This window comes from Lissotriton vulgaris, chromosome 6 (genome assembly GCF_964263255.1).
Source record: "Lissotriton vulgaris chromosome 6, aLisVul1.2, whole genome shotgun sequence".
NCBI lineage: Eukaryota > Metazoa > Chordata > Amphibia > Caudata > Salamandridae > Lissotriton > Lissotriton vulgaris.
In genome coordinates this window covers 1,733,931,094-1,733,956,434 of record NC_141694.1, presented here as the reverse complement: position 1 = coordinate 1,733,956,434, position 25,341 = coordinate 1,733,931,094, and the positions used below count along the sequence as shown (strand labels likewise).

The 25,341-nt window shown below is 46.0% G+C and overlaps 1 protein-coding gene across 1 annotated transcript in view; it reads left to right on the top strand.

The window, feature by feature from the left end:
- The window catches only part of ALK (ALK receptor tyrosine kinase), a 2,610,699-nt gene that overhangs the window by 2,327,528 nt on the left and 257,830 nt on the right, over positions 1-25,341 (top strand). Inside the window, exons 16-19 of the mRNA XM_086925973.1 lie at positions 1,689-1,833; positions 2,924-3,106; positions 7,505-7,603; positions 24,192-24,344. Of these exons, the coding sequence (XP_086782099.1) occupies positions 1,689-1,833; positions 2,924-3,106; positions 7,505-7,603; positions 24,192-24,344 (580 nt within the window). The remainder of the gene's footprint in view (positions 1-1,688; positions 1,834-2,923; positions 3,107-7,504; positions 7,604-24,191; positions 24,345-25,341) is intronic.

Below are 25,341 nucleotides of genomic sequence, written 5' to 3'. Positions count from 1 at the left end.
GTCTAAACAAGAAGCACAAGGAAGAGTAAACACATCTAAAATGAGTCTTATATGCCCCTGGGGGAGTCCGTTTATTAGGAAGAAATCCTTCGCCCACCATAGGTGGCAAGCTTCATCTTTGGAATTCTTCTTGTGACGGGAAAACCCAGTCCCGCCACGGGCTACAACCCCCTCTCTGAGAGGGAGGAGCTCAGGGATGTTTTGTTCCTAGTATGAGGATATACTAAATCCAGCAATGAGAATTAATAAACTTGGTTGGGTGAAAGGCGCAAAGAATAATACTGGTGAGGAAATGAATTAAAACTAGCTACCAGGTACGTAATCTAACTTTATTACCACATCCTGGGGCCAGGGTTAAAAAAAAACGGCACTGGCAGGGATAACATATGCCTGCGAGTTAGTGCCGAAAACGAGGGGGGGTCTACATGTTTCAGCCTATTGACCCTCGATAAAAGTGTTGCGGCTTTTGTCAGGACCTATACGTGCTGCTTATTATAATATCTGGTCTACTGTTATGATAATGATGTGAGACAATGTGAGAAAGTGTGAACAGGAAAAATAATACAAAAATACTAAACCAGTGATCCTTATTCTTCTTTGGTGATTCACTGGTCATACCTATGTGAAAACAATAACCACAGATAAACTGATTAAAGTGATGATACTCTTACCTTGTTTAAATTATAAAGCAGTGTAATTGTGCTGCCACATGTTAAGCAGTATATGCCAATTTTATAAATTCTTAATAACGGGAGAACATATTTATATTTTCGTGTCTCACCCGTAAGTTATGGGAGATAACCGCACCTTAAACTGGCATGCAGCTCAGGTAGGGGGCACCGCTCTGTGATATAATGCAATTACTTCATTACTTTCTCCCGCAAATCATCTTTAATAAAAATGATCACTTCATTGTCCTGGGGAAAGTAGTTAAAAAGGGGGAGGTTATTGCTTGTCTATTCCCATTTCATAAGGTTACGCTCTCAGTGCAAGTCCAAGTGGTGGTGTTGACTTGGCTTCAGTTCTGAATTTGCAAAGGCTCTAAACTCTATTTCAAGGCTCATCGTGTAGTCAGGGGATGACTACACAACAAGGCAGTGGTGGCAAGTCCTTTGTGTGAAGACAGGGCACAGCCTATTCTGTTTCAAGTAGGGCTGTGCTAAGCTCGGCCCTCCATCTTGCCAGTTCAGGGCACATCTAATTCCTCTTTTGTGTGGCTGTTTGGGAGTAATAAATAAAAAGTCCAACTGCCAATTTCACCAAGTCATGTGATCCAGGAACACCCTGCCGGCACCAAATAGAAAGGGCAGGAAAACGGCAACTTTCGGAAAGTGACATTTCCAAAATTGTAACTTTAAATCCGGATTTACAAAATTGTGGCTAACTTACACTCAAGTCACTTAGAAGTGTCTTTATTACTTGGCGACAGGGCATGTCATTAAGGTAAATGTACTATGTTTGCATGTTATGTTTGTTTGGTTCAAACCCTGGCATTTGAGGTGTGACACAGGCCAGGACATCACCACTTTACCACTTTACTGCATAAGTCATAATCTGACAACCCTCTGCAAACAGAGAGACATTTTACCAAAATTATAAACATACTTCAACACATCTCATACCTACTTACAAGAAAATGCATTTGTGTGTGTGACAAATTCTGACCTGATTTTGCCTTAATTATTTAGATGGAGAACGGGCATCCTGTCCCACTGATGATTGCAGCTGGCGGTGGTGGCAGAGCGTACAAGGCCAAAAAAAATAGTGCCAACTCTGAAAGGCTTGAAAGTGATTTTTCCATCCCAGGAGTGAACGGGAGATCTGGAGCAGCAGGTATGCATTGTCTGGGAGGGGGCACTAATAGAATAGATAACCATGAAACCAAGATGTTTTTATGCATCTTAAGTGAGTGGGTGAGGGAGTGAGTTAATGGAGCATCTGTAACCAAATAGGAGCTGGGAATATAAACCTCTGTGGTAACAAGAGGGCAGGTGATCCTAGACCCTTGTGAAAGATGGGCACTAGGCAGGTCCACAGATTACAATTCCAAATGATGGGGCAGTTCTTAGTGAAGGACAGGGTACAAGTCCATGGTTCATGTGAAGCTTTCTGAAAAGACTATGGCCTCTGGAGCATTCAGGCTCATAACACAACCCTAAGAAATATAACTTAGTTCGAGAACTGAAGCCTTTTTACCAGGTTGGCGAGGTGTTGACTGGCATAACGTTTCATGAGGACTTAGTAAAGATTACAGTGATACAAAGAAATAAAAACACTTGCATGGGACACCGTATGGAAATTATCTATACTTCACTAAGAAGCCTGTAACAGCAGAAGAAAAATCACAAAAATAGTTTCAAAAGAGATTAAAATTATTTAAAGGAGCTGGCTGACCATACGCGTGAGGAGCGTATTCCACGGGCTGCTATCCGTTGAGTTCAGTCATTGCTACCAGCGGAGGGGAGGCTGTTGAACGTTTGAATATATGTAAACTTTAGAAGAAATTAAAAGGAGAGGAACTCTGCCATCTTTTTTCCTGCCAGTACTGTGTACAAAGTAATTGAGATTTTTATAGAAAGGACATAAATTTGAACTAGATCACGGCGGCCATCAGAAGTAATGCACAGATACAGCAGGAGGAAACCAGAACTCTTTATTTCTTAAATCCTTATATTTTCACCAAATTGAGGCATTCTTACAGGCTTTGCCCTTTTTGAGTTAGTAGATGCTTAATCATATATGGTAATGCAGCCACATTCAATGTGTGTCCAATAGGTACCTTGGATGAAAAACTGGAGGCAATGCCAGGAAGTATTTGTTTAGATCATACATTTCAAATGCAAAATTCTAAATTCAGTAGCTTTACTTCAGATATGTTTTTCACTGTACCAACATGACACATTTGAATATTCTTTTCTTTCAGGTGGTGGTGGTGGCTGGAAGGATAACACTTCCTTCCCCTGGTCGGGAAAGTCCTTGCTGGAAGGTGCAACCGGAGGAGAATCCTGCCCCCAGGCCATGAAGAAGTGGGGGTGGGAGACAAGAGGGGGTTTCGGAGGGGGTGGCGGGGGGTGCTCCTCTGGTGGAGGAGGCGGAGGATACATAGGTAAAGATGCCTCATGATAAGGTGTTGGTTCTCCTCCTTGAGTCTGAGTGATTGTGAATGTTCATGATGCCCTCTTGTTGCTGTTGTGCATGCTTACTTATGTTTTGTGCCTTTCTTGTTTCATCCCACCTTTCAGGTAAAAGATGTCTCAGTTTCACTAGTGCACAGCCATCCCTTTAAGTCAAGGGCCTAGGCCTGCCAGCTGGAGTTGCAAAGTACATTGTCTCCTTCTTCTCATATTATGATGCCTGCTCCAATGTGGCTTTGCTGCTGTAGATAAATAATTCTTATAGGCACTCTAGCAGGCCATCAAGTAAAATACAGTCTTGGCTCATTTTCTTACAAAGTCTCTTCATGAAAGGATGTGCATCAACCATATGTGCAGGGGTCACACTTCCTACATTTGCTTAGTGCAGCAGGGGGCTAGGAGCACAGAATTGTCCAGGACAGCCTTCAGCTCCCAATCTGGCCAGATTCTTGGCTCAAGGGTGTCTAGAAAGCACCTAACACTGCCTCTCACACACACATCAGCTGAAGTGAGAGCAGAGAGAGGCAGGATCATATCAAGAAAGTGCTGAGTGCTTCAGTTGCAGCGGCACCCGTAAGCAGGTCGTAGAAGGATCCATGTTTTCTCGCAGAAGCACATTTATAGTTATTTGTATTTATTAAACGTTGTTAGCAATTTAAGGTGCGGTACTGCGCAAAGCATTGTACTGTACATGTGCAGCTTAGGTGGTAACAGAGGCAGATGATGAAACGCCATATTTTCAATAGTGAGAAATAAATCAAATATGCATATGATTCTTCAGAGTATGTGAAAACACCAAAGCAACTATGAGCTGCCCTATGCTGAAGGTATATCTGACTGGCTGAGCTCCCACTGGAAGGCGCGCTGAGACCTACCATCCAGCTTTTGACCTTGTGTAAACAGTTTGTTTGAAAGAAATGAGCACTGTGGAAGTGGTGTTTTTTTAAAATCAAAGCAATGGAGGTGTCTCACGTCCTGAAGAAGAGATGGTCTAGGTGTTTTGGATGTCTAAGATTTACTACAAGTTTGAGTTTACTTTGCAGGGGTGTAGGTGTCATTAGTGCAAGGGGCCAACTGCACACCAAGCCGGGCTGTCTGTTACAACCAATCCTACTGGCATACCTGCCATGCCATATATCGAGCATACATGTCCCATGTAGCGTATATCATGGTTGGGCATGGATGAATCTTTGATTGGGTCAGGGCGACCACTCGCCCCCTCGAGGCACACAGTGTGGTCAGGGCTACCAAAAAAAACTCAGATAGGATTGGTATGGTCAGACCTGAAAAGTGACAATCCAAGATATGAAATGATCTCCTAATAGTGAGATGACCAAATATTTTTCGAAAAACAGAGCTATTCAAGAATCCTGCATTGGAAAAATTAACATGATACACAAAGGGAAACCGATTCATAAAGCATTTTATGCACCTAACGAAACGGGACTACATAGGAAATTTGCTTTGTGAAACTAAATAGATAGAATCATAATGGGAGGACTTTTAGGTTCAGAAGTGTACTTATGAATTCGGAAATACAGGCAGCATTTTAGAATTGCATCATTAGGATGTTTACAGTTAGAAGCGCAGTTGGAAGCATTTCTGGATGAGGAACCTTGCGAAAGCACATACAAATGCCCACAGATTTGCTTCTGCTAAAGGCAGATTTCCTGAAGTACTCATGGAAACTTATATGACTCTATAAAAATTCTAAATCTATTCTCACAATTAAAATAATACTACAGGAGAAGATTTTGAATCTTTCAACAAGGCCCTTTGGGAATTAGATCCTCAGAAAAATACACTGTGGCTAAAATCCCATCAAGAGCAACTATTTCCCTCTCTGTGCATGATTTGCATTTGTTCCTATCCTGCTTGTTTTCTGAATTGAATAATTCTTCAGTTTCTCTGATCAATCTACTCCCATTGTAGAATGTATTCTGCTCTTCATCTACTCAAGTTAGCAATTGCTTGTTGACAATGATAACATGTTAGTGATTCGAGTAGTTGTTCATGTGAGAAACATGATTGCCAAGACAGACAACATACAAGCATTGATGTAATGCAACCTTTACTTCTGAAACTAAAGCTCACAGAAGGACCTCTCACAATCCACAGGAAGTATAAGCTGAGAAGTGGCAGGACAGCAGCTGTGCTAGATACTTTTTTCAGCAGCTGCGGCTGTATGCATTTCCTGGTGAAACTCCCCATTGCTGAGAGTAAGGCAGTAAAGATATGTGGCCAATAATGGCAAAGGGTAAATGACATTCCAACTATTATCTGTAATCAGTTACAAACCAAACACAATTCTTCAGTATATGGGACAAGACAAATAGTTGGGCCGAGAACCTCAAGTCTCACTTTGAAGGCTTCCCATCTTGTTTTTGACCAATGTGAACAGTTTGTTAATTGATGCCGATGATGAGCTGCGTCTCCTCTTAGGTGTGTTAGCTGTAGAGATTTCACTAGTAAAGAGAGAGTACACTACCATATAAGGATTTATGTTGCGTTTGGTTCTGCATAGTTCTTTGACTGGGCCAGAGATACAACCATTTTCTTTGGAACGTGTAGTGTGTTCTATCTCCTTAAATGTCATTAACATTGAAGGGTTCTATCGAAAGAGTGAGTATGCGGCATATACCATGACCACATAACAAACAGTGAAACTGCAAAATGTAAATTTAAAAAGTAATTTTTATGGACAACCAAGAAACATGCATGTTAAAACTCCGATCATAAGCAATGAGAACTGATTAAAAAGCTGTAAAACCCATTAACAGATATTAGTTCTATTAACATTTACCTTTCTGTGCATGGCTTCTATTTATGCATGTTGCGTTTGCCTTCTTTGTGGGATTATTTTTCAGTTGGGGTGGAACATCTGTTTTCAATGTTGAATGTCCAGTGTAGTTCATCTCTGCACAGATTGCCAACTGCAAGGTGAATTTGATTAATTACATATTAATTACATGCCATGATGGGAATGCTGTTTTATCAGCTGAAACAGGCACTTAGCTTCTTTGTGCACAGTAAATGCCATTCCAAGCAATGGATCTGTGCCAGCATTTAAGAGGATCCCTTACTAACGCCCAACATTTGAAATGACCAGCGTTAATTTGTGAGGATTGGATCCATGCAGATTTTCTCGGGAACCTCTATGTGGGTGAATTCCATATAAATGCATAGTATACAAATATACATCATGGAGATTTTCTAAAAATCTGAGGTGGATCTTGCCATTGTGAAATAATACTGGGCACCCCTGCCTAACCTAACATGTGTACATGGTGAAAATATGCTGCACATGACAAATTAATGCAATATCAAGACTTTTATTACGACACAAGAAAGTTATTTTAATCAACTATATTATGACATTAGCTACACTGACAGGGCTTAACCTAATAAACACCTGTCATTTTTCATATAGGTAGCCATGTGCCTTGATCTTTCAAATTGCACAAATCCAGATGCACCAATTCTTATATCTGCATGAGAATCCTAAATGCTCTTGAGACTACCCAGGAGCTATGATGTGCTTGCTCAACATCTAGAATTGTGGTAAATGATGATAAAGGTCCTTCAGTACAACTTGGCAGTCAAGGCAAGGTTAAGTTAACAAGAGAAACTGTGCAGAAATAGAAAGGTCTTCTGGTGTTGCCCTTCCACCCCTTCCCCACAGCTCCAAAGTAATGGGGTAATGACAGTGGCAATATTTCAAAAACTTTCATAATTCATAGGCCTCAATGTGCAGAACTGTCAAAAGAAAAGTGAAAACGTTTCAATTGTAAGCTAATATCTAAGATTTACTTTAGTTTAATTTTCAACTTTAATGGTGTTAAAACTGGATTAAGATGTCTTTACCTGTGCCACCTTGAATATGGCTGTTTTCGTGATTTGAATGTTTTCGTGAGGTCAGCCTCCCCACCAAGCAGTCTTTAAATAATTTGTGATACCATTGTGTTTTTGTGGTTTGGGTCTATGCTCTTTGAAACGCAATACTAATGACGCATATCACCCAAAATAGAACAAAAAAGCAACAGGCCAATGTACAGTTTCTCCCTGCACTCTGGATTCATTAATTGATTCCACAATCTGTTGGCCACATCCACAGAGACAAAATCCCATTCTGCTTGGCTTAACACCTTACATGTTTGTGCCAATGCAATGTGAATAGAATATTCCTTAAAGGCTGAAATCCACATATTACCTTTATAAAGTTAGCTCACATCACCACCTCAATTTGACCAGTGCCAATTGAACTCTACCTGACAATTGAGGACTCCTTATTTTGATTTGTATGATCTCCTAACATGTACATGACAGTGCCTTCCTCATAATGTTCTTAAGGTACTTTTTATTTGTCTTAGGTGGCAATGCTGCTGATGACAATGACCCAGAAGCAGATGGAAGGGATGGCGTGTCTTTTATTAGCCCTCTTGGTGTTTTGTACACTCCACCTCTAAGAGGTATGTTTGACTTCTGCAGTCCTTCCCAAGACCTTTAGATCTCTATTTTCTTATTGAGGAATTAGAAATAGTTGATGTTCGAAAACTTGACAATGGTTGCTCAGCGGATAAAAACATACTATATTATTCAAAGTAATAGACACAAATTATTGGAATGAAGTAACAGTTATGGGTCCAGTTATGAGCAAAAAGAAAACATGGTTAGGAGAATGAATGGAATGAGTGATAGTTGGAAATATGTGGAAGGAATTCCAATTTACAAGTAAGGAGAAGCTGCCTCTGGTGCCATTCTTCCCTTGCCCTCAACAGCTGTGGAGCTTACACCTATCAAAGAAGAGACAAGCAGCTCATTCTTAGCTTTAATGTAGGGTCAAAGTATCTAAGAATTAAGCATAGAAAGTTGTATTTTTCATAAGTAGATCACAAGTCTTTCTTCCTGTGGGCAGAGGGAGCAGGTCCATCTCGGTATGTTGTTGCTCTGGTAATGTGATATTTGTATGTATACCCTATACATTTCTGTCTGGCATTCATATAGCCACATTGCTATTCAAAGTGTTCTTGAGTGGTGCCCTGAAGTAGCTGGCTACAAAGACTACTGAGTGTGTAACCAATTTCTAGAACTGGCCCTGAGAGAAAGCCTGTGAAACTGGTTTAGGTTAATGGGTTTTGAACCATGACTGCTGCTTTTTTTAATGACATAAGCACATACTTTTGCCCAAATAGAAGATTTATGTTTTACGTAGAAGTAACACTTTAATAATTGCCTATGAGTACTGAAGTTGTACAGTTTACTTAAGTAAACAGTACGTGATGATGGGCCCCTAATCGTTGGTCAACTGAAGAAGCCTGGTCTGCCTACACCTCCATAATGACTTAGGTGCCCCCAATCCAAGAGGCGAGAAAGAAACACCATATTTCAGAAGAGGACCAGTATGTGGGTGACACATTTGAGACTTCAGATAGGCTGCCAAGGGTGTTGGTGGCTTAGTGTACCTTTGGAATGCACCTCTCTATGTCCTAGATATGTGGTCGGATCTTATATTCGACCAAAGGGTCTGTTGTTTGAGCTGGATTAGAGGTAGCCGGGTCTACATGGGCATAGTTTTTCATTGGAGGATACTTTATGCACACGTTGTGAAACTTTTGAGAAGACACAGGGAAAAGAGAGAAAGGACAAAGTGACTGAGTCCTAATGTGCATAATGTTACAGCCATTCAGCATGGACTAGATGGTCCAACTGGGACTAATCCCTTGAAAGGTATCCCCTTAATTTAGTAACAGATACGAATAGATACAAATAATTCTCTCTTGTTTCTGTAATAAAAACAAGTCATTTTCTATTTATTTTGTGTGTCCCTTGGTTGGTAATTGCCCTTAACCAAATTGGAACTACTTTAAATATTTGCATGTTCTGTTCTCATCAGACGACATGGGAGGCAAAGTGCACTTTAGGCACAGCACATTGATGGTCTCCACCACTGAGGTAATAACAGACGTCTCTTGTTGTTTGACACAGATTGTGCAACCACAAATCCCAGTATTTCTGTTTAGAATATGAACCTTCATCCTGCTTTGTGGTGGGCATTCTCATTCAGAAATACAGGAGCTTGTTAGGGGCTACAAATAAATGATTTGTGAAGAAGTGATGCATGCGCAAAATCTCTTGGCCTAGTATTTCCATAAACGCCCTAAGCAGCCATATCTTAGTGACCTAGGAAGGCAGCTGAAAGTCTTAGAGATTAGGGCAGGCAGTCTTCCAGATTGAGAAAATGTTCGAATAAAGATTCAAGTGCACTGCCTTTCAAATTCAATCCATGCTCTTTATTTAAATGTTGGGCCACCATCTCTTTAAAATTTCTAAATCCGCATGGTTTCAGCCTTCTCCCTAACAGACAGCAGATCCAGTCTTTTGATATTCCACAGGTCCAGAAAGGGTTCTGGTGTGGGTGCCTGTAGATTGCACATTTAATCCTGGCACGAGCTAGTGGTCGGAGTGACTCCTGGCTCCTTCTTAAACAATGGGCTAAAAGTTAATGTGACCAGTTCTACCCACTATTTTTTGTAGTTTCTGTTGCCTTACTGCACTAATTCTGTTTTCTGCAGGCTGTAGTCCCTGTGCGTGGGGAACGTACAATGGTAATCCTATTATCCTCCCACATCTAACACTAAATTGCAGTTTGGATCAGTTACTGTCCCCACAACAAACCCAGCGACAGAAGTCTGGTAGGACAAAAGCAGGATCCCTTAGCAACAAAAATTGGTTACAAAAGCATGACTTGGCATCCTGTGCTCTCCCCTTCTAGTGCACCTGTTATATCCTACATAACTATATAACATGTATTCTAGCCCTGCTGCCTCTAGCTGCTCAGCCAGAGTGTGTCTTGGTATTAGAATGTTGGTGTGCCTGTGATGCGTGGAATGCCTGGGTGTCCGAGTGGGGTGAATGTGGCAGTTGGAGATGGGCTGAGCAGCTAGGGAGGCTGCTCCTGGTGGGGCTGGTACCACACTAGGCTGGCTGGAGTCAACTATGATGTAACCTTATCTAAAGATTTATTAAAGAAGACTTAAGAATACATCCTGGCTCCTGGTGTCTTTCCACTAAGGATACAACATTATTTTGGCGACGAGGACAATCTTGAACCCCACAGGCTCTTGGTACACCTAAGCAACAAGGAAACATTGAAACTGATGAAGTAACAGAACTACCAAGAGATCCTACAAGCAACGTCAAGTAAAAAAAGAAGGTATTTCCAGGCAAGCCAGCGCCAGCCGCACCAGTGTCCTTCTAAAGGACAGCCCCAGCAAGCAGTGTCTCTACCAACTGACACTACAGCCTTGGAATACAACAGCGACTGTGAGTTGGAGGAGTAGCACAGCTACAACCGATTTTGGGTGTTCCAGCCACAGAGGTCTACAGTGAGTTGGTGGAGTAGTTAAACTACAACCTCACCTGGAGTTCCAGCCACTTGGTAAAGTACAAGAACGACTATGTGTTGGATGGGTAGCGTCGCTACAACCAGGTGTTGGTGGACCAGCCACATCACATTAATGTGTGAAGAGTGCCTTTTAAATATAGTGACTGTAAAGAGTTCAAGGCACAATTTTGACATGTGTAGTCAAAACGGACCAGATGGTGGAGTTACAGTCACAGCGCTCTACAGAGCTTATGGTGTATTTACAGTCAAGACACTATTTGGGATGTGTAGTTACAAAGAAGATGCCACTGTGTAGTTACAAAGAAGATGCCACCTAATAGCTCCCAGCCTCAACACATATTTTGCACTTATGTTGTATTTATCTTAACCATCTTTCCTTTTCAGAATGTTTTTCTCTTGTGATGTATTTTCGTCATCGCTGCATCCTAGCGTTTAGAAATATGTTCTAGTAATGATTTCTTATCGCTGCATTCTAGAGATTCGCAATTTGTTCTATGGTTGATTTTCACCTGTTTTAATGATTCCATCTTCTTTGATGCATTTTCCATTTGCTGCATCTTTGAGATTAGTAATGTGATTGTGTTGCAATGTAATTGTTTTCTTTTGTTTAAAGAAAAAGAGGTAATGTTATATCCTACATAACTATATAACATGTATTCTAGCCCTGCTGCCTCTAGCTGCTCAGCCAGAGTGTGTCTTGGTCTTAGAATGTTGGTGTGCCTGTGATGCGTGGAATGCCTGGGTGTCTAAGTGGGGTGAATGTGGCAGTTGGAGATGGGCTGAGCAGCTAGGGAGGCTGCTCCTGGTGGGGCTGGTACCACACTAGGCTGCCTGGAGTCAACTATGATGTAACCTGATCTAAAGATTTATTAAAGAAGACTTAAGAATACATCCTGGCTCCTGGTGTCTTTCCACTAAGGATACAACAGCACACCAAGTGTTCTATGTAACCAAGAGACAGAAGGCTGGTAAGACAAAAACATTGTCATTCAGCATCTAGACAGGAGACACACGCAAACTGTTTTGGCATTCTGTTCTCTCCCTTTCAATTGTGTCCCACCTGGTATGTGTCAACCCAGCAGACCTGTTAAGCAGGATCTGACAGTCAAGCAGGACTTGACACTATAGTGTCAAGAGGGATGCCCACATCCCCACCCTGCATATCCAGTGGAGCTCAGAGGAGTACTCTCTACCGATTCAGGTCAGCCTTTTGATAGCAATTGAAGACTTCCCACTATCAGGGTGAAGCTGGAGATCCAGGCAGCTACTTTGTCTTAGTATGTAATAGAAGTCGTACTTCACCATTGAATTGGATTTTTAATGAATATTACAAATAATTGTTTAATTAGTTTTCTAGCTAGGCACATTCCCTAGATGCCGCATTAGTATTTTAATCTGCACTCCAGGACAGCTATGGTGCATATAAAGGGGTCCCAGTTGGAACAATGTGAAGAACACAAAATCACAGTTCATACAAACAATATATATAATAAAGAACTTCCTGAAAGAATTACTCTGAGAAATGTTATTTAATACACATCCTCATTTGCAGATCAGTTGCCAGTACATTTAACAAACAAAGAATTAAACTTTTTCTTATTGCCCAAGAAAGGAGGGGCGTGGGAAAAAAGGACAAGTGAGGGGAGGGAGTGTGATCAGGGTAGTGCAGAAATCAGATCAGTTTCAAAATAAATTACACGTGGTCTCATGTACATTTAGAGTTAAGTACCACACTGACATATATACATTGCCATTCAAAGTATTTCATACAATTGAAATATTCCTATCCCATTACAAGCTAACACAGCCAAAAATGATCTGTTGTTGATGGGTAGGAACGGACGAGGGTGTGTCGACGTTTCGACCCAAGAAGTGTAGGCTGATTCATGCCCTACTGCGGGGTCTTCATCAGAACAGGTGGGGGTAGGATGCCAGGGTAGTGAAGGAGGGCACCTATGAGTAGAAACAGGCTATTCAGTATGGGGAATATTACATGCTGTTATTCAAAACGGCTGTAACAATCAGACCATATTACCTAAAAAAGCACGCTGAGTCGCGTGACACCGTCTAGGGTAGGTAGTGGGCCAGGAGGCTCCAAATGTCAAAGAGAGCGTGGACCTAAAAAGAATTAGGCTTGAATCAGAGTTATGGGCAGTCATAAAATAAGTCCCACATCACCAAAATACACTTTTGTCAAAGCGTGATTGAATTAAAAAGCATCGAGAATTACCCAGCCGGGTTAAAAACAAGGACGTCATCACACAATAGAGGATGAACCAACCAAACAAACATCGGGATAAACCCAAATCGTAATGCCATTTTTTAGTATACACTACTGAAAAAACTCTCTCATTTCTACTCAATATTCTGATAGAGGGTTGGGTATCAGCATAATGCCCAGAGTAAGGTCCTCCTCATGGCTTGCCTCAGCAGAAATGTCAGCAAATATAAATACATACATTTATAATTACCCAAAGTTCACAGGCTAAGGTTGAACTTCATATGGCGACATTCGCAATCAATCCTTTCCGTGATGTATTTCAATTATTATTTAATGGCCTAAAAAGGAAGAATTGGTGGATTTATTTTTAATTAAATAGCCCTGAGACTAGAATGCTGTCTAGATAATAGCATACTAATATTATATACATGGCTCACCGCAAACGTGGCGGTGATATTCCTTGCCGATTCCGAGCTTCAATCAGGGAGTCCGTCCGTTCCTACCCATCAACAACAGATCATTTTTGGCTGTGTTAGCTTGTAATGGGATAGGAATATTTCAATTGTATGAAATACTTTGAATGGCAATGTATATATGTCAGTGTGGTACTTAACTCTAAATGTACATGAGACCACGTGTAATTTATTTTGAAACTGATCTGATTTCTGCACTACCCTGATCACACTCCCTCCCCTCACCTGTTCTTTTTTCCCACGCCCCTCTTTTCTTGGGCAATAAGAAAAAGTTTAATTCTTTGTTCGTTAAATGTACTGGCAACTGATCTGCAAATGAGGATGTGTATTAAATAACATTTCTCAGAGTAATTCTTTCAGGAAGTTCTTTATTATATATATTGTTTGTATGAACTGTGATTTTGTGTTCTTCACATTGTTCCAACTGGGACCCCTTTATATGTACCATTGACTACCCAGGTCCCAGTACCGTTGGGTCAACCCTTATTTCACTCCAGGACAGCTAGGCACGCCACAGGGAAAATAGTATGTTGAACCTTGTACCTATTGGGACATGTTAACAATACATTTGTACAAGTCCTACATTTAAATACCTGCCTTCATGGCTAAATGGCCTACCTTGGGTGACTTAATATTTAAAAGGGAGGTTTTTACCTATCAAAAAGAGTTTATCTTGACAGGGTGTAGTATGTGGCCGGGTCTGGTGGCTCAGTGTATTAATGCATCCACTGAAGGAGTCTGCTCGACCTCATGGTCACAGGTTGAAATCCCAGTGGTCCACTCAGCCTTTCATCCTTTCTGAGGTTGATAAAATGAGTACCATTGAGTTGGGTAACAATAAACATCTTTTATTCAATGCCAAGAGGCCCCTTTGGGGGTGAACGTGTGCTTTACAAATACACATGTTATGTTACGTGTATTACCCTGTTATAGCGAGGCTACAGTGGTAGGCCTGAAGTCATGCTTCCATTGCCACTTTAGTGGATAGCATAATAGGGGCTTGGAGTCTACTAGTGGCATTTAACTTAAAGGCTCCTTGGGTAGAGTTTGTACCATATACTAGGGACGTACAGCCAAGTTAAATATAAAAATTAGGAGCATGGCAATTAGACCATGTTTAAAGGGGGAACATTGTAATCTTTACCACTGGTAACTCGGGTTTGCAGTGCAGAGTTGCAAAGCCAGCAAAAGTATAGGGTCCAGCAAGATGCAAAAAATCAAGGGTGGCTGCTCAGAAAAGGTAAATTTCCTACGGTCAATGCAGTCTGGTTTTACTAAGAAGTAGAGCACTGTTGTGTTTCCCTTTTGACAACTGGCTATAAAACATTTCAAATAAGCAAAATGTGCTGAGAATGGCCTTCTTCAATTCTGAATCAAATTGAACATTATCTGGCTGGCAACAAAAGTTTACAGTTTGCAAGTAGATTCATATATCAGTAGAGATCTGGGCTTACAGGTGGGCAAACTGGAATATTTTCGTGGTTATGCCAGAAATTCTGCTATTCATTTCAATATGCTGTCCTGTGAAATACCATTCTGGAATGATTTTATTAATCCTTTCCTGGCCACTGGCTTACCAGGCCAGAGTGGATGAGTTTAGAGCCATCCACTTCACAACGACTAAGGATCATTGTAAGATCATGAAGGAAATACCCTTTGACATTTGTCAAGTGAACTGATCTGATTTTACTTCATTTTTCTGTACTGCCCAGCATGTTTTATGAGTGTATGCTGTCTTCCTGCAGTACATAAACTAAGTCAACGTAATGTCTGTTGAATTGTGTATTTGTTTCAACTGAGGAAGACAGCCTGGGACAAAATGGCTGTGTGAAGTAGGTGTGCATTTGTAGACTTGATGCACCTTTTGGATGTCATTCTGTGTCCTTTTCACCCAATATGCACTGGCAAAGGTCTCTTGGACAGTATTTCTAGTAACAAGAATTAATTTCTTATACTGTATTGGGTCACTTGAGTTCATCCTTCATATTAGGAGATGGGATCAGATCTTTTGGGTATGCTGCTATGTTCCATTTTACCAAAATGTAATTGAGTTGTAAGCATTACAAAAGAGTACAAAACTAAAAACATCAGTCGCCTAGTGAGAAAACCTGGACTCTGCACAGAGTTATTTGTTTGAGAGTTGGAGGTGGATTTACTCCCCTTTGTGAATGGGTTATCTCCTCCTTTGAGGAGCGAGTACGTTTTTAATAGTTTGTGACTAAATTGGGGTCGCAAACCATTAATGCATTGCCCTGTGAATCGAATTTGGGATAGATGCCCAAAACATGTCCGTTCCAAATATGTATTTATTATCCATTTAAAAATCCACTTTGCAATATGGTAACCATTTACCAGATTGTAAAATGGGATCTGATAGAGACTGCTAGCCGCAGATTCCTTAATGTAGAATTATACCCAGGCGTTAGACTGGACCCAGAAAACCTTTTTGCCCAGCATCTCGGCGCGCCAGGGGAAGGGGAGGCACCACGCGACTCTGCCCGGCGTCCTCCTTGGGCATGACATCAGCGAGGTGACATAAGCACCACCCCAGCGCGCTGACATCCGTTTTATTCTTCCCCGCATGCAACGTCGACCCGGATCAGTGTTTCTGGCCTGTTTTAGGCCCCAATTGTTCCGCTCTTGAGCGTTTTTTTTGTGAACAGTGTGTGAATGCCTTCGAGTTTTAAAGCGTGCTCGTCCTCCGCGCGCCAAATGTCGGCGACGGACCGTCATTCCATCTGCATGTGGTGTTTGGGGGAGCACCATGACTCCACAGACTGTGAGGTGTGTCAGCAGATGAAGCTAAAGTTCCGGTGGGAACGCTAGATGAAACTCCTCTAAGCATGCATGTTCAGGTCGGCTTCGTCGCTGCGTCCGTCCCCCGCGGACGACTTCAAGAATCGCCGCTTCCATCTCCAACATCGTCCTTCTCCCAAGCCGCATGAGCGTCGCTCGCCTGTTGGTAAGTGTTGCAGTTTGTCCCCGAGGGCCAGTCCCCAGCCTGTGGGGGGCGTGGGATCTCTGCGGGTGGTGCGGCCCGGCACGTCGTCACCCTATCCGCCGTTGCCCAGAGCGGGGGCTACCTGAGCCCAGATGGAGGACTATGCAGCAGCCTTGCAGGTCTTGTTGGCTCCTTCTTCTCCTTGGACGTCTGCGGATCCCTTGCCACGTGCGGGGCCCTATGCAGCGTCGCCGGTGGCTCTTGCCCCGGCGGCAACGGGTTCGGCTCCAGGTTTGTTGGATGTGCTGCCATTGGGGTGCGGTCCTTCGGGGTTCCCTCCTTCGGACCACGGTGCCTCTGCTTCGCTGCAAACCCTGCGGGGGTCCCTGTGGTGTTGCAGGAGGTTGCCGGGCCTCGGGATGTGTCCCTGAGTCCCACTCGGTCCTCTGGACAGGTGGCGGCCTTGTCCGAGGCCGAGGTGATGCCTCTCAGGCGCCAGCGGCTGCTGGCCCTGTTGGAGCCGCAGGGGCTGACTAGGGGTCGGGCGTGTCCCCGGGCCCCCCTGGTCCCGCCACGCAGGCGGCTGCCTCGTCGGAGGTCGAGTCGACGCCTTTTCACCGCCCCGGCTCCGGCCCGAACTCGGTCTCCTGCGCCGAGCGGTGAGGCAATGGTCGTTCTGACGTCTCCTTCAGCGCTGGTCGACGCTGACCTGCCTCCGGTCATGGACTCTACGGTGCTGAGCCGGCGCCGGGTCGTTGACTCATCTACGGACGCCTCCTCCTCTTCTCCGGAGACGGGTCGCCGAGTTGTGGCTTTTTCCCCGGCATTGTCTAAGGACTGATCTTCGCCATCGCCACAACTGCTATCTTCGCCGGAGGTGCCTCAGGTTCCTCATTCCTCGGTCCCTCTCCCCCTTTTCCGGACTTGGCCTTTCCTTCCTCTGGTTGGACTGGGGGACGGCAGACTTAGCTTGCAGCCGTCGCCCACAGACAAGCTGCTTTCCCCACCGCAGGGCCCTACGGAGGCAGGTGCTGCCTTTGCTCGGGCTGTCTCCACGGCTGCGGGGATTTTTGCGCATGGGAGATCCAGCTACCCATTTCCCCACGGATCAGCTTCTGGAGGTCCTCCATCAGGGTTGTGGTGGTTGGGAGCTGCTTCTGCCCTTCTAGGCTTCGCTCCACACTGCCCTTTTGGGGGCTTGTGGGCAGCCGCCACGCGGGACCTGGTGCCCTAACACCTTCTGCACCGCCACCGTCTTGCGCCACATGATCCTGTCTGTCTTTCCCTCCATCCCTCTACCAGGGGCCCTCTTTTACAGAATGCCTTTCCCTTTGTGACGGGGCATGTCGTACAGACAGTGAACCTTGTGTTTGGTGTGAGTCTACTCCGCTGTTACCTGCTAACGTTACCTCTCCACAGCCGCCAGAACCCGGATGGACCGAGGAACCCGACTCCTATTCAACCCACCATCCTGAGGACGGCGGTCCCTTTAACTCGGCAGCCTGGAATGACGGCGCCCCGCCCATCCTAGACCCGGAAGGAAGTTCAAAAGCAAGCTCAGCGGTAGAGAGGATGAACAACGATCCCCCAGAGGAGACGGAAACGAGAGAAGAGACCACCGGAGGATTACGAGAGGGAGCGAGAAGACGAGACGGCGAGAGTCCCGGACCAGAGACAAAGCCAGGAGGCCAACGATACCACGACTCGCCCCGCCACGCACCCACGGGAGGGGCGTGGCTACAGCAGGTACGGGCCGTGTAGCGGGTTGGGTGGCTCAAAGGGTCCAACCTTCTGATTAAGTGTGCTTTCCCTGACTCCTTGTCTTACACCTCCCCCCCCCCCCTTCCCTCACGAGCACTACCCGTCACGACTGTATAAAGTTCGCACCAACACTGGTTTCCCTCACTCCCGGCCCTCCGTTATCAAAGTATAATACGGCTGCCTGACGAGGTTCCTCTCTCTCTCCTTTGTTGCATATCCCGGAGCGGGAGGCGAAAGAGACGAAGACAGCCTTGGGGAAATCCTGTGACGCAAACTGGAGACTACGAAGAACCCCCCTTTTTACTCTGCCGCATTTGCACGTGAAAGAATCACTAGTAGACAAAGGCGCAGTTATATAAAAATAAAACCATCTTTATGTTCCCTTATCAAAGAGTCTGTTTCCTCCTTGAAGACTACACCCTGGGAGCCCGTAGGGACCACAGACCAAAGCATAGCCGATCCCCCCCTGGGACTCCCTCCCTGCCAGCGGCGTTGTTTCCCCCTTCATAGGAGGCCCGCTGGTTAGATTCCTGGGGGCGCAATATCTTTGCCTCCACCAGTGCGGCTTTGCGGGCCCTTAACACTCTTTGTGTATTGGCTAGGGCCTCTTCTTGCTTGTGGGATTCGGCGGAGTCCCTTAGGTCTGCCGCTTCTCAGGAGGGTGCCTGGGTTGATCTCCGGCACCATGTGTTGAATGGCCGGTAGCTGACAGAGTTTATTCTTCGATCCGCTCTGGTTGTTTCAGAGGTGCTTGGTCGTGCATGACTTCTTCAGTGGCCCTTCATTACCATGCCTGGCTCCGGGAAAGTGTGTTCCCTTAGAACGTTAGGGAACGGCTTGTGGACCTTCTTTTTGATGGCACTCTTTTGTTCCACGCCCCTGCGGACTCTGCCATGCAGAGATTTCTGCCGGGGCTTCGTCCTCCTCCTCTTCCTCCTCCCCTTCTCCCCCTTAGTGACCTGTAAGCAGGTCTGGAATTGTGGAGGTGCTCTTCTGTTATGATTGCTGTGCCTGGTCCTGTTGATAGGCCTTTGGTGCTGTTGGCTGCTGGTCGGCCCTTTTTTGATTGTAGTTTTGGAAGTTGGCCCTGAGATTCAGCCTTCTGTGTATTCTTGTTGGCTGTTTCACAAGCCTACTGCGGTTCCTCCGCAGGTCTTTCTGTTTGTCCTCTGCTCCAGAATTTTTTTCCTAAGAGGGTTCCCATGTCTTTGAATGTACCTTGCCCTATATAGGGTGCTGGTAGCTATTATATAGCTCTGTCATGAGCTGTGGGGGTGTGGTCGCCCTTCGGGCCTCTGCTCTCCGTGACATCCCGGTATGTCGCTGATGCAATTCTCCCGCCAATGAGTTCGGGGATTTTGCTTTTTGGCTTTCCACTTCCTTCGTGGGCCGTGTGTGCCGGTCCCTCCTTTGGGGCGTGTCTTGGCCCCTTTTGGCTTTCCCGGCCTCAACCTTCGGCTGAAGTCTGGCTTGGCCTGGGTGCACCGTTCCGTGGTGTTATCTGCTGCGAGCTGTGCGTGCAGGTGCAGGCCTGTTATTCCTCGACACCTTCTGCATTTTAGTGGTGCAGCCGCTCTTGTCTTGTATGCAGCTTGAGGCTGGGGTGTGTTCAGCTTACTTTAAGTAGGCTCTGCCTCCGGTTCTACCTCTCCTCCCTAGAGGTTGAGGTGGTCCTTGAGTTCCTTGTTGTTCTTCGGGTGCTGTCTGTCCCTGAGGGTTGTTGGGCAGTTCTCCCTTGGTGGGGCTTAGGATGTCCTTTCTTCTACGCCTGCCTTATTGCTGAGGCGCCGTTCTGCCTTGCCTGTGGACTTCCACCTGTGATAGGCTTGGCTGCCCTCTAAACAGGGGGTGTTTCTACCTTCTCCTTGGAGTCTCTGGGTAGCTCTTCTTCCTTGGTGCTCCTCTGAGTTGCCTGTGCCTCTGGGGCTTCTGGTGAAGATCCTTGGTACCTTGTCTGGGCTCAGAGTACTCTGGCCTCCTTTTGCCTTGTCCTTGTTTCCTCTTTTCTCGTCTTCCTGCATCCCTTCTGGGGCCAGTAGTCTTCTAGATGAGAGGGTTCTCTTTTGTCTGAGGGAACAGGACTCTTCTCCCTTGCCTTTTGACTCATCCCCAGTGGGGCCCTGTGTGTAGGCTAGGCTGGTGAGATCCTCTCGCAGACCCTCCTCCCTCTTGGGTATGGCTAGGGTATCTATTCTACGTTAAGGAATTTGCAGCTAGTAGTCTTTATCAGATGTACAAGTTACTTACCTTCGGTAACGATGTATCTGGTAGAGACAAATCTAGCCGCAGATTCCTTCACGACCCACCCTTCCTCCACGTTCTGTGAGGACCCTCTGCTGGGTTTTCTGCAGTTGCCCCGCCTTTGGGTGCCCTGTCTTCTATGTGCGTCTTCTTCATTTTCTTCTGGTCAGGCATCCCTTCGGCTGGTTTCTCTCCAGCGTGAGGGTCTACTTTTGTTCTTCTCCTCTATTGTTTGGATTTCTGATCCCCACCTGGTCTTCTTTGTTGGGGGTTCTTTTCCTGTCCTTGGCCTCCTGTTCTTTTCAGATGGCACTGTCGGCTACGGATGGCTTGCCTGCCCTTGACCTCCTACTCCAACTACTTCAAAGGGTATGGTCATTCTTAGCAGTGTTATCTGGGGTGGATTGTGTGAGAAGTTGGCCTGATATATGATGCTCACTAGTTCTAGTGATCACCTTGTATCAGTCCAAACAACCCTTATGGTGATTGGTTGTAAGTCAACCTTATAGACCAGCTATCCTAATGGTAGCATGGACAAAGCAGTCTTAGGCTAAACTCTATTGGCATGTGAAGCCAGCTGTTTTACCACATATAACCCCTTGAATACCATATGAAAGGACACCTCACAGGTAGTTATGAAAATAAACAAGTATTTATTAACTAACGACACCTCTGAACTCTTTATGAGGTCAGAGGGCTAAGCACATGACAAACTCTTCGGAAAAATACACTTAAGTTGCACGATTTACAATGGTGCCCTAGGGGCACGACAAACCATATACTAAGAACAATGGAATGCGAGGAAAGAAAGTACTGTAAGGAGATCCAGAGGCTGGAGGATCGCTGGGACTACGCTACTGACTAGGCAAGTAAGGAGCAGGAGGCCCACGGGACTCACGTGCAGAGTGGGAACTCTCACGCGGGATGCGTACCAACGTCTATGGATGCTACAGTTTACAAAGTTACGGATTCCGGACGAACCCAGCTGGATGGAGGGAAAACAACAGTGGGCCTGAACACTAGGATAGGGAACACGGACTTCAGCACCTAGAAGCTTTAGTTACCTAACCCACAGGCTGCGGGTGCATAGGGCTGATGTGGTGTCGGGTTTGCTGCGTTGATCCCGGTGATGCCTGAAACAAGGAGTTGCTGGCAGGCAGCCAGATGGAGGAGTCTGGTGGTTCCAAGGATGGAACTAGGAAGAAGAAGTCCTGAAAGGGAAGGGGACAGAGTCTCGGTCACTAGCCAGTGACGGTGCTGGAACCAGGAGGGAACCAGATGCTGTCGCCGCAGTCAGGTGAAAGACGGGACACTTCTCTCTGTAGCTGCGCGGACCAGGAGCTGTTCTCGACGACCAGGCTGGAGGCACGAGCTGTTCCACGTAGTCTGCTGCTGTTGGCGGTGTTGGATCGTCGATCTGGTCAACAGGCCTTGGCAAGTGCAAGCCACGCGGTGGAACAAAGATGGCGTCTGGTGCAGACCAGGAGGGTCCGGGGTGCTTCTCTTTCACAGGGAAGCAAGGGCCAGTCTGGGGGACCAGACCAGCAGTGATGGATTCTTCGGGTCGTCGTCTCAGAGGTCACGAGCCAGCCGGCAAGTGACCAGACAACAGGACAAGCAGCAACCAGGCAAAAGGGCCCCACGCAGATCTCGTGGATGCTGGGGGGCTGGTCTTTGGTGCAGGAGCTGCGTCGGTGTGGGGCTTCTCAGACCCCAATGCACTCACTTGGGGATCCCTCGGCGGTCGTGCTGGAAGCGCTGTGCAGGTTTCTCAAGATGGCCGTCTCCAAGTTGCTCGTCGCACCCACGGGTCTCAGCTGGGCTGTGTACGTGGGTAGAGGTCAGAGGAGTCTGGAGGTCCGGGTCTCGTCGAGCTGGGTTGTCGGGCTCCGGGAAGGAAGGACTTACAGCAAACCGCACAGGAGCTTGATGGTGCCTGCGAAGCAGGATGGTCACTCCCTGACCATAGGGGAGATTCTTCAGTCTTCTGATGTTCAGGAGGTCGAAGGTCAAGAGTTCTTCGTGGAAGTTGTCAAGATTAATCTGATTTGGAATGGGACCAGCTCCTACCTTTATTCAGCTAAAGGGGCTGCACTACGACTAGGTCCCTCCCCTGGGTGGGCCCAGGAAGGGAGGTGGTTACACCCCCTATCCTTTGTCCGGTCTTGCGCCACCTCTGGGGCTGGAGTGCCCAAGGAACTGGTTTAGACCGGACTATGCACGGGGACACCTTGTGTGCCCCAGGCATGTCTCATTCCTTTCAGCCCTGTCCTACCTAATACACAAAATCCTGTCTGGGGTGGTGCTAGCACCTCCCAAGGCAGGAAACCCTTTGTCCAAGCCTCCCTCGCTGGAAGGACTCCCAGCAGCAGGAGGTCAGACTTGTGTCTGTGGTGGCAGCATCCATTTTGTGATGCTGAGGCTCGAGTTAACTTTAACCGGGGTTCACAGTTACATACATGTTGTGTCCCTCTAGAAGGGTGGAATGCTACCCCGTCGCCAGAATTGGCGAGGGGGTAGTATTCAAATTGGTATGACACCTTACTCGACATGTTTTGATAATGCTATACCAAAGTTAGCATTTGACCGCGAGGTTCATAATGCACTTAAGAGTATATGGTATAGCGTTATCATGGAACAGCTACTAGGACTTGGTTCCGCAAGCTGCAAACGGGCTCAGCTCATGCCAGAGCACCATCTCACATAATTCCAAGCACTCTGCCTTCAGGATTGATAAGGCCTGCCATAGGAGTGACTGATAGGAATATATGTGTCCATTTTAGGTTTAGATATAGGGATACTATATCTAAAGCAAAGGGTGATTACACCACCTTGCCCCAACTGTTGTGCAGCCAGTTGTGTCTGTTTAGATGGCCAGCCAGGGGTGGCATAATACATGCTTCAGCCCCTGGTAGGCCCTGGGTGCACCTATGCCCTGGGTACCTAAGGTACACTGTACAGGGGCTGATAAGGTGACTCAGTATCCAATTAGATATGTACCTAAGGTACATGGAATCCATTTTACAGAGAGAGCAGTGGGCCTGGGGTCCTGAATAGCAGGGTCCCCGGTCAACTAAGTCAAAAAACCAGCAAAACACCAGGCAAAAAGTTGGGGGCAACCATAGTCAGATATCCACCTTCCTACAGATTGCTGCGGCTCCTCTGTTCCGAGCTTGTAGCTCTTCCCCTTGTGCTCATAGTGGCAGTCTCCCTTTCTGTCACAGCATTTTTATGTGCTTGTGCCTCCAGGACGGCTCTCGATTTGGCTTGCAAGGTGGCCCCACGGAGTGGTGCTTTGCGCGTTCCTGCTATGGCTTCGCTACTCTGGCCTTCTGGTGCTTGACTGCCACCTGATGCTTTCGCCTTGGATTGTACAAAGGTTCCTCAGGGCGGTGTTCTGCTCCATTTCTGCTCTGGCCTGCTGTTGTTACTTTCTGGTGCCACCTGGTGGTGTTTTCTCACCTTTTGTTTCTCTCTACTTCTGTCTCTGTTTTTTTCGCACACTCTTCCCATGTTCTTCTCAGTTTTTTTGTGATCGATCCGCGTTGTGGCGCGGAAAAGTTCTGCGAAGCAAACTGATGTCAGCGTGATGTGGTGGGGCTTATGTCCCCTCGCTGACGTCACGCCTGCAGAGGATGTCGGGCAGAGTCCTGTGGTGCCGCCCCTTTCTTGGCACGCAGAGATGCTGGGCAAAAAAGTTTTCCGGGTCCAGTCTCACGCCTTGGGGATAATTTTATGTTAAGGTATCTGCGGCTAGAATCGGCTCTACTAGATACATCGTTACGGAAGGTAAGTAACTTGTACTTTAGTGCTTAGAAATGTGCCCTTTAGTGTCTCAAACCATGTGGTTTTACAAATTGCAGAGTTTGCCACCTCTAAATGGCTTTGTAGATTATGCCCAATGTTAATAATAACATATCAAAGTATGGACATTGCCAGTTAGGTGTTTTTATGTCAACCTCCCATTATTTCCAACTCCCATGATCACTATCTGACCTGCTCCTTATCTCTCTAGTGACTGAGAGCCATGGTGAAGTGGAAATTAAGTTACATCTGAACTGCAGTCACTGTGAAATGGATGACTGCCACATTAACATGGAGACGGAGGAAGTCATTTGCATCTGCCACCATGGGGCAGTCTTGGCTGAAGATGGTGTCTCCTGCCTAGGTAAGTGCAACACTAAGGACGGCAATAAATTGATTAGCAATTTGCAGCCTCATTAGGAGAACAAAATGGATACTACTCAGCCTCCAAGGTCTCAAAGATTTGGATATGTATCTGTCCCCAATCCTGTTTCAGTGGCTCAGAGCCTACTAGCACAGGGCCAACTCCCAAGCCAAGATGCAGCCTTCTAAAGTTTGTTAATCAAACTATATAAATGGTGCCTCTCTGTCCTATTTCATCTTTTCTTCTGTAGTTGTAAGACGAGTCTAGGATGGGATCCATCAGAGTTCATGGACAATAGTCATGGCGCGTCTGAAGCACTTGACTTGTTTCTGAACAATTCACCATCCAGTCTGCCCACTGATTATCTTTCTTTGGGGAACTGAAGCAAACCTATCGCCGAAAGACTACTATATCTGCATATGGGAGGACATTAGAATTAACTGACCCATTCAATCAATTAATCAATCAATCAACAGAATTTGTATAGCACGCTACTCACCCTTAGGGTCTCAAGGCGCTGAGGGGGGACGGGGGGGCCTTTGGGGGTCGTTACTGCTCGAACATCCAGGTCTTGAGTTGTTTCCTGAAGGAGAGATGGTCCAGGGTCAGCCGTAGGTGAGTGGGGATGGAGTTCTATGTCTTGGCTGCCAGGTAGGAAAAGGTTCTTCCTCCGACGGTGGATTTGCAGATTCGTGGGACGGAGGCGAGGGCGAGGCTGGCGGATCGGAGCTGGCGGGTGGGTGTGTAGAATGTGAGGCGGCTGTTGAGGTACTTCGGACCTGTGTCGTGGAGAGCCTTGTGTCCGTGGGTGAGGAGCCTGAACGTGATCCTCTTGTTGACGGGGAGCCAGTGCAGGTCTTTCAGGTGGGCAGAGATGTGGCTGTGGCGAGGGATGTCCAAGATGAGTCATGCTGAGGCGTTCTGAATGCGCTGGAGTCTTTTCTGGAGTTTGGCTGTGGTTCCAGCGTAGAGGGTGTTCCCGTAGTCCAGACGACTG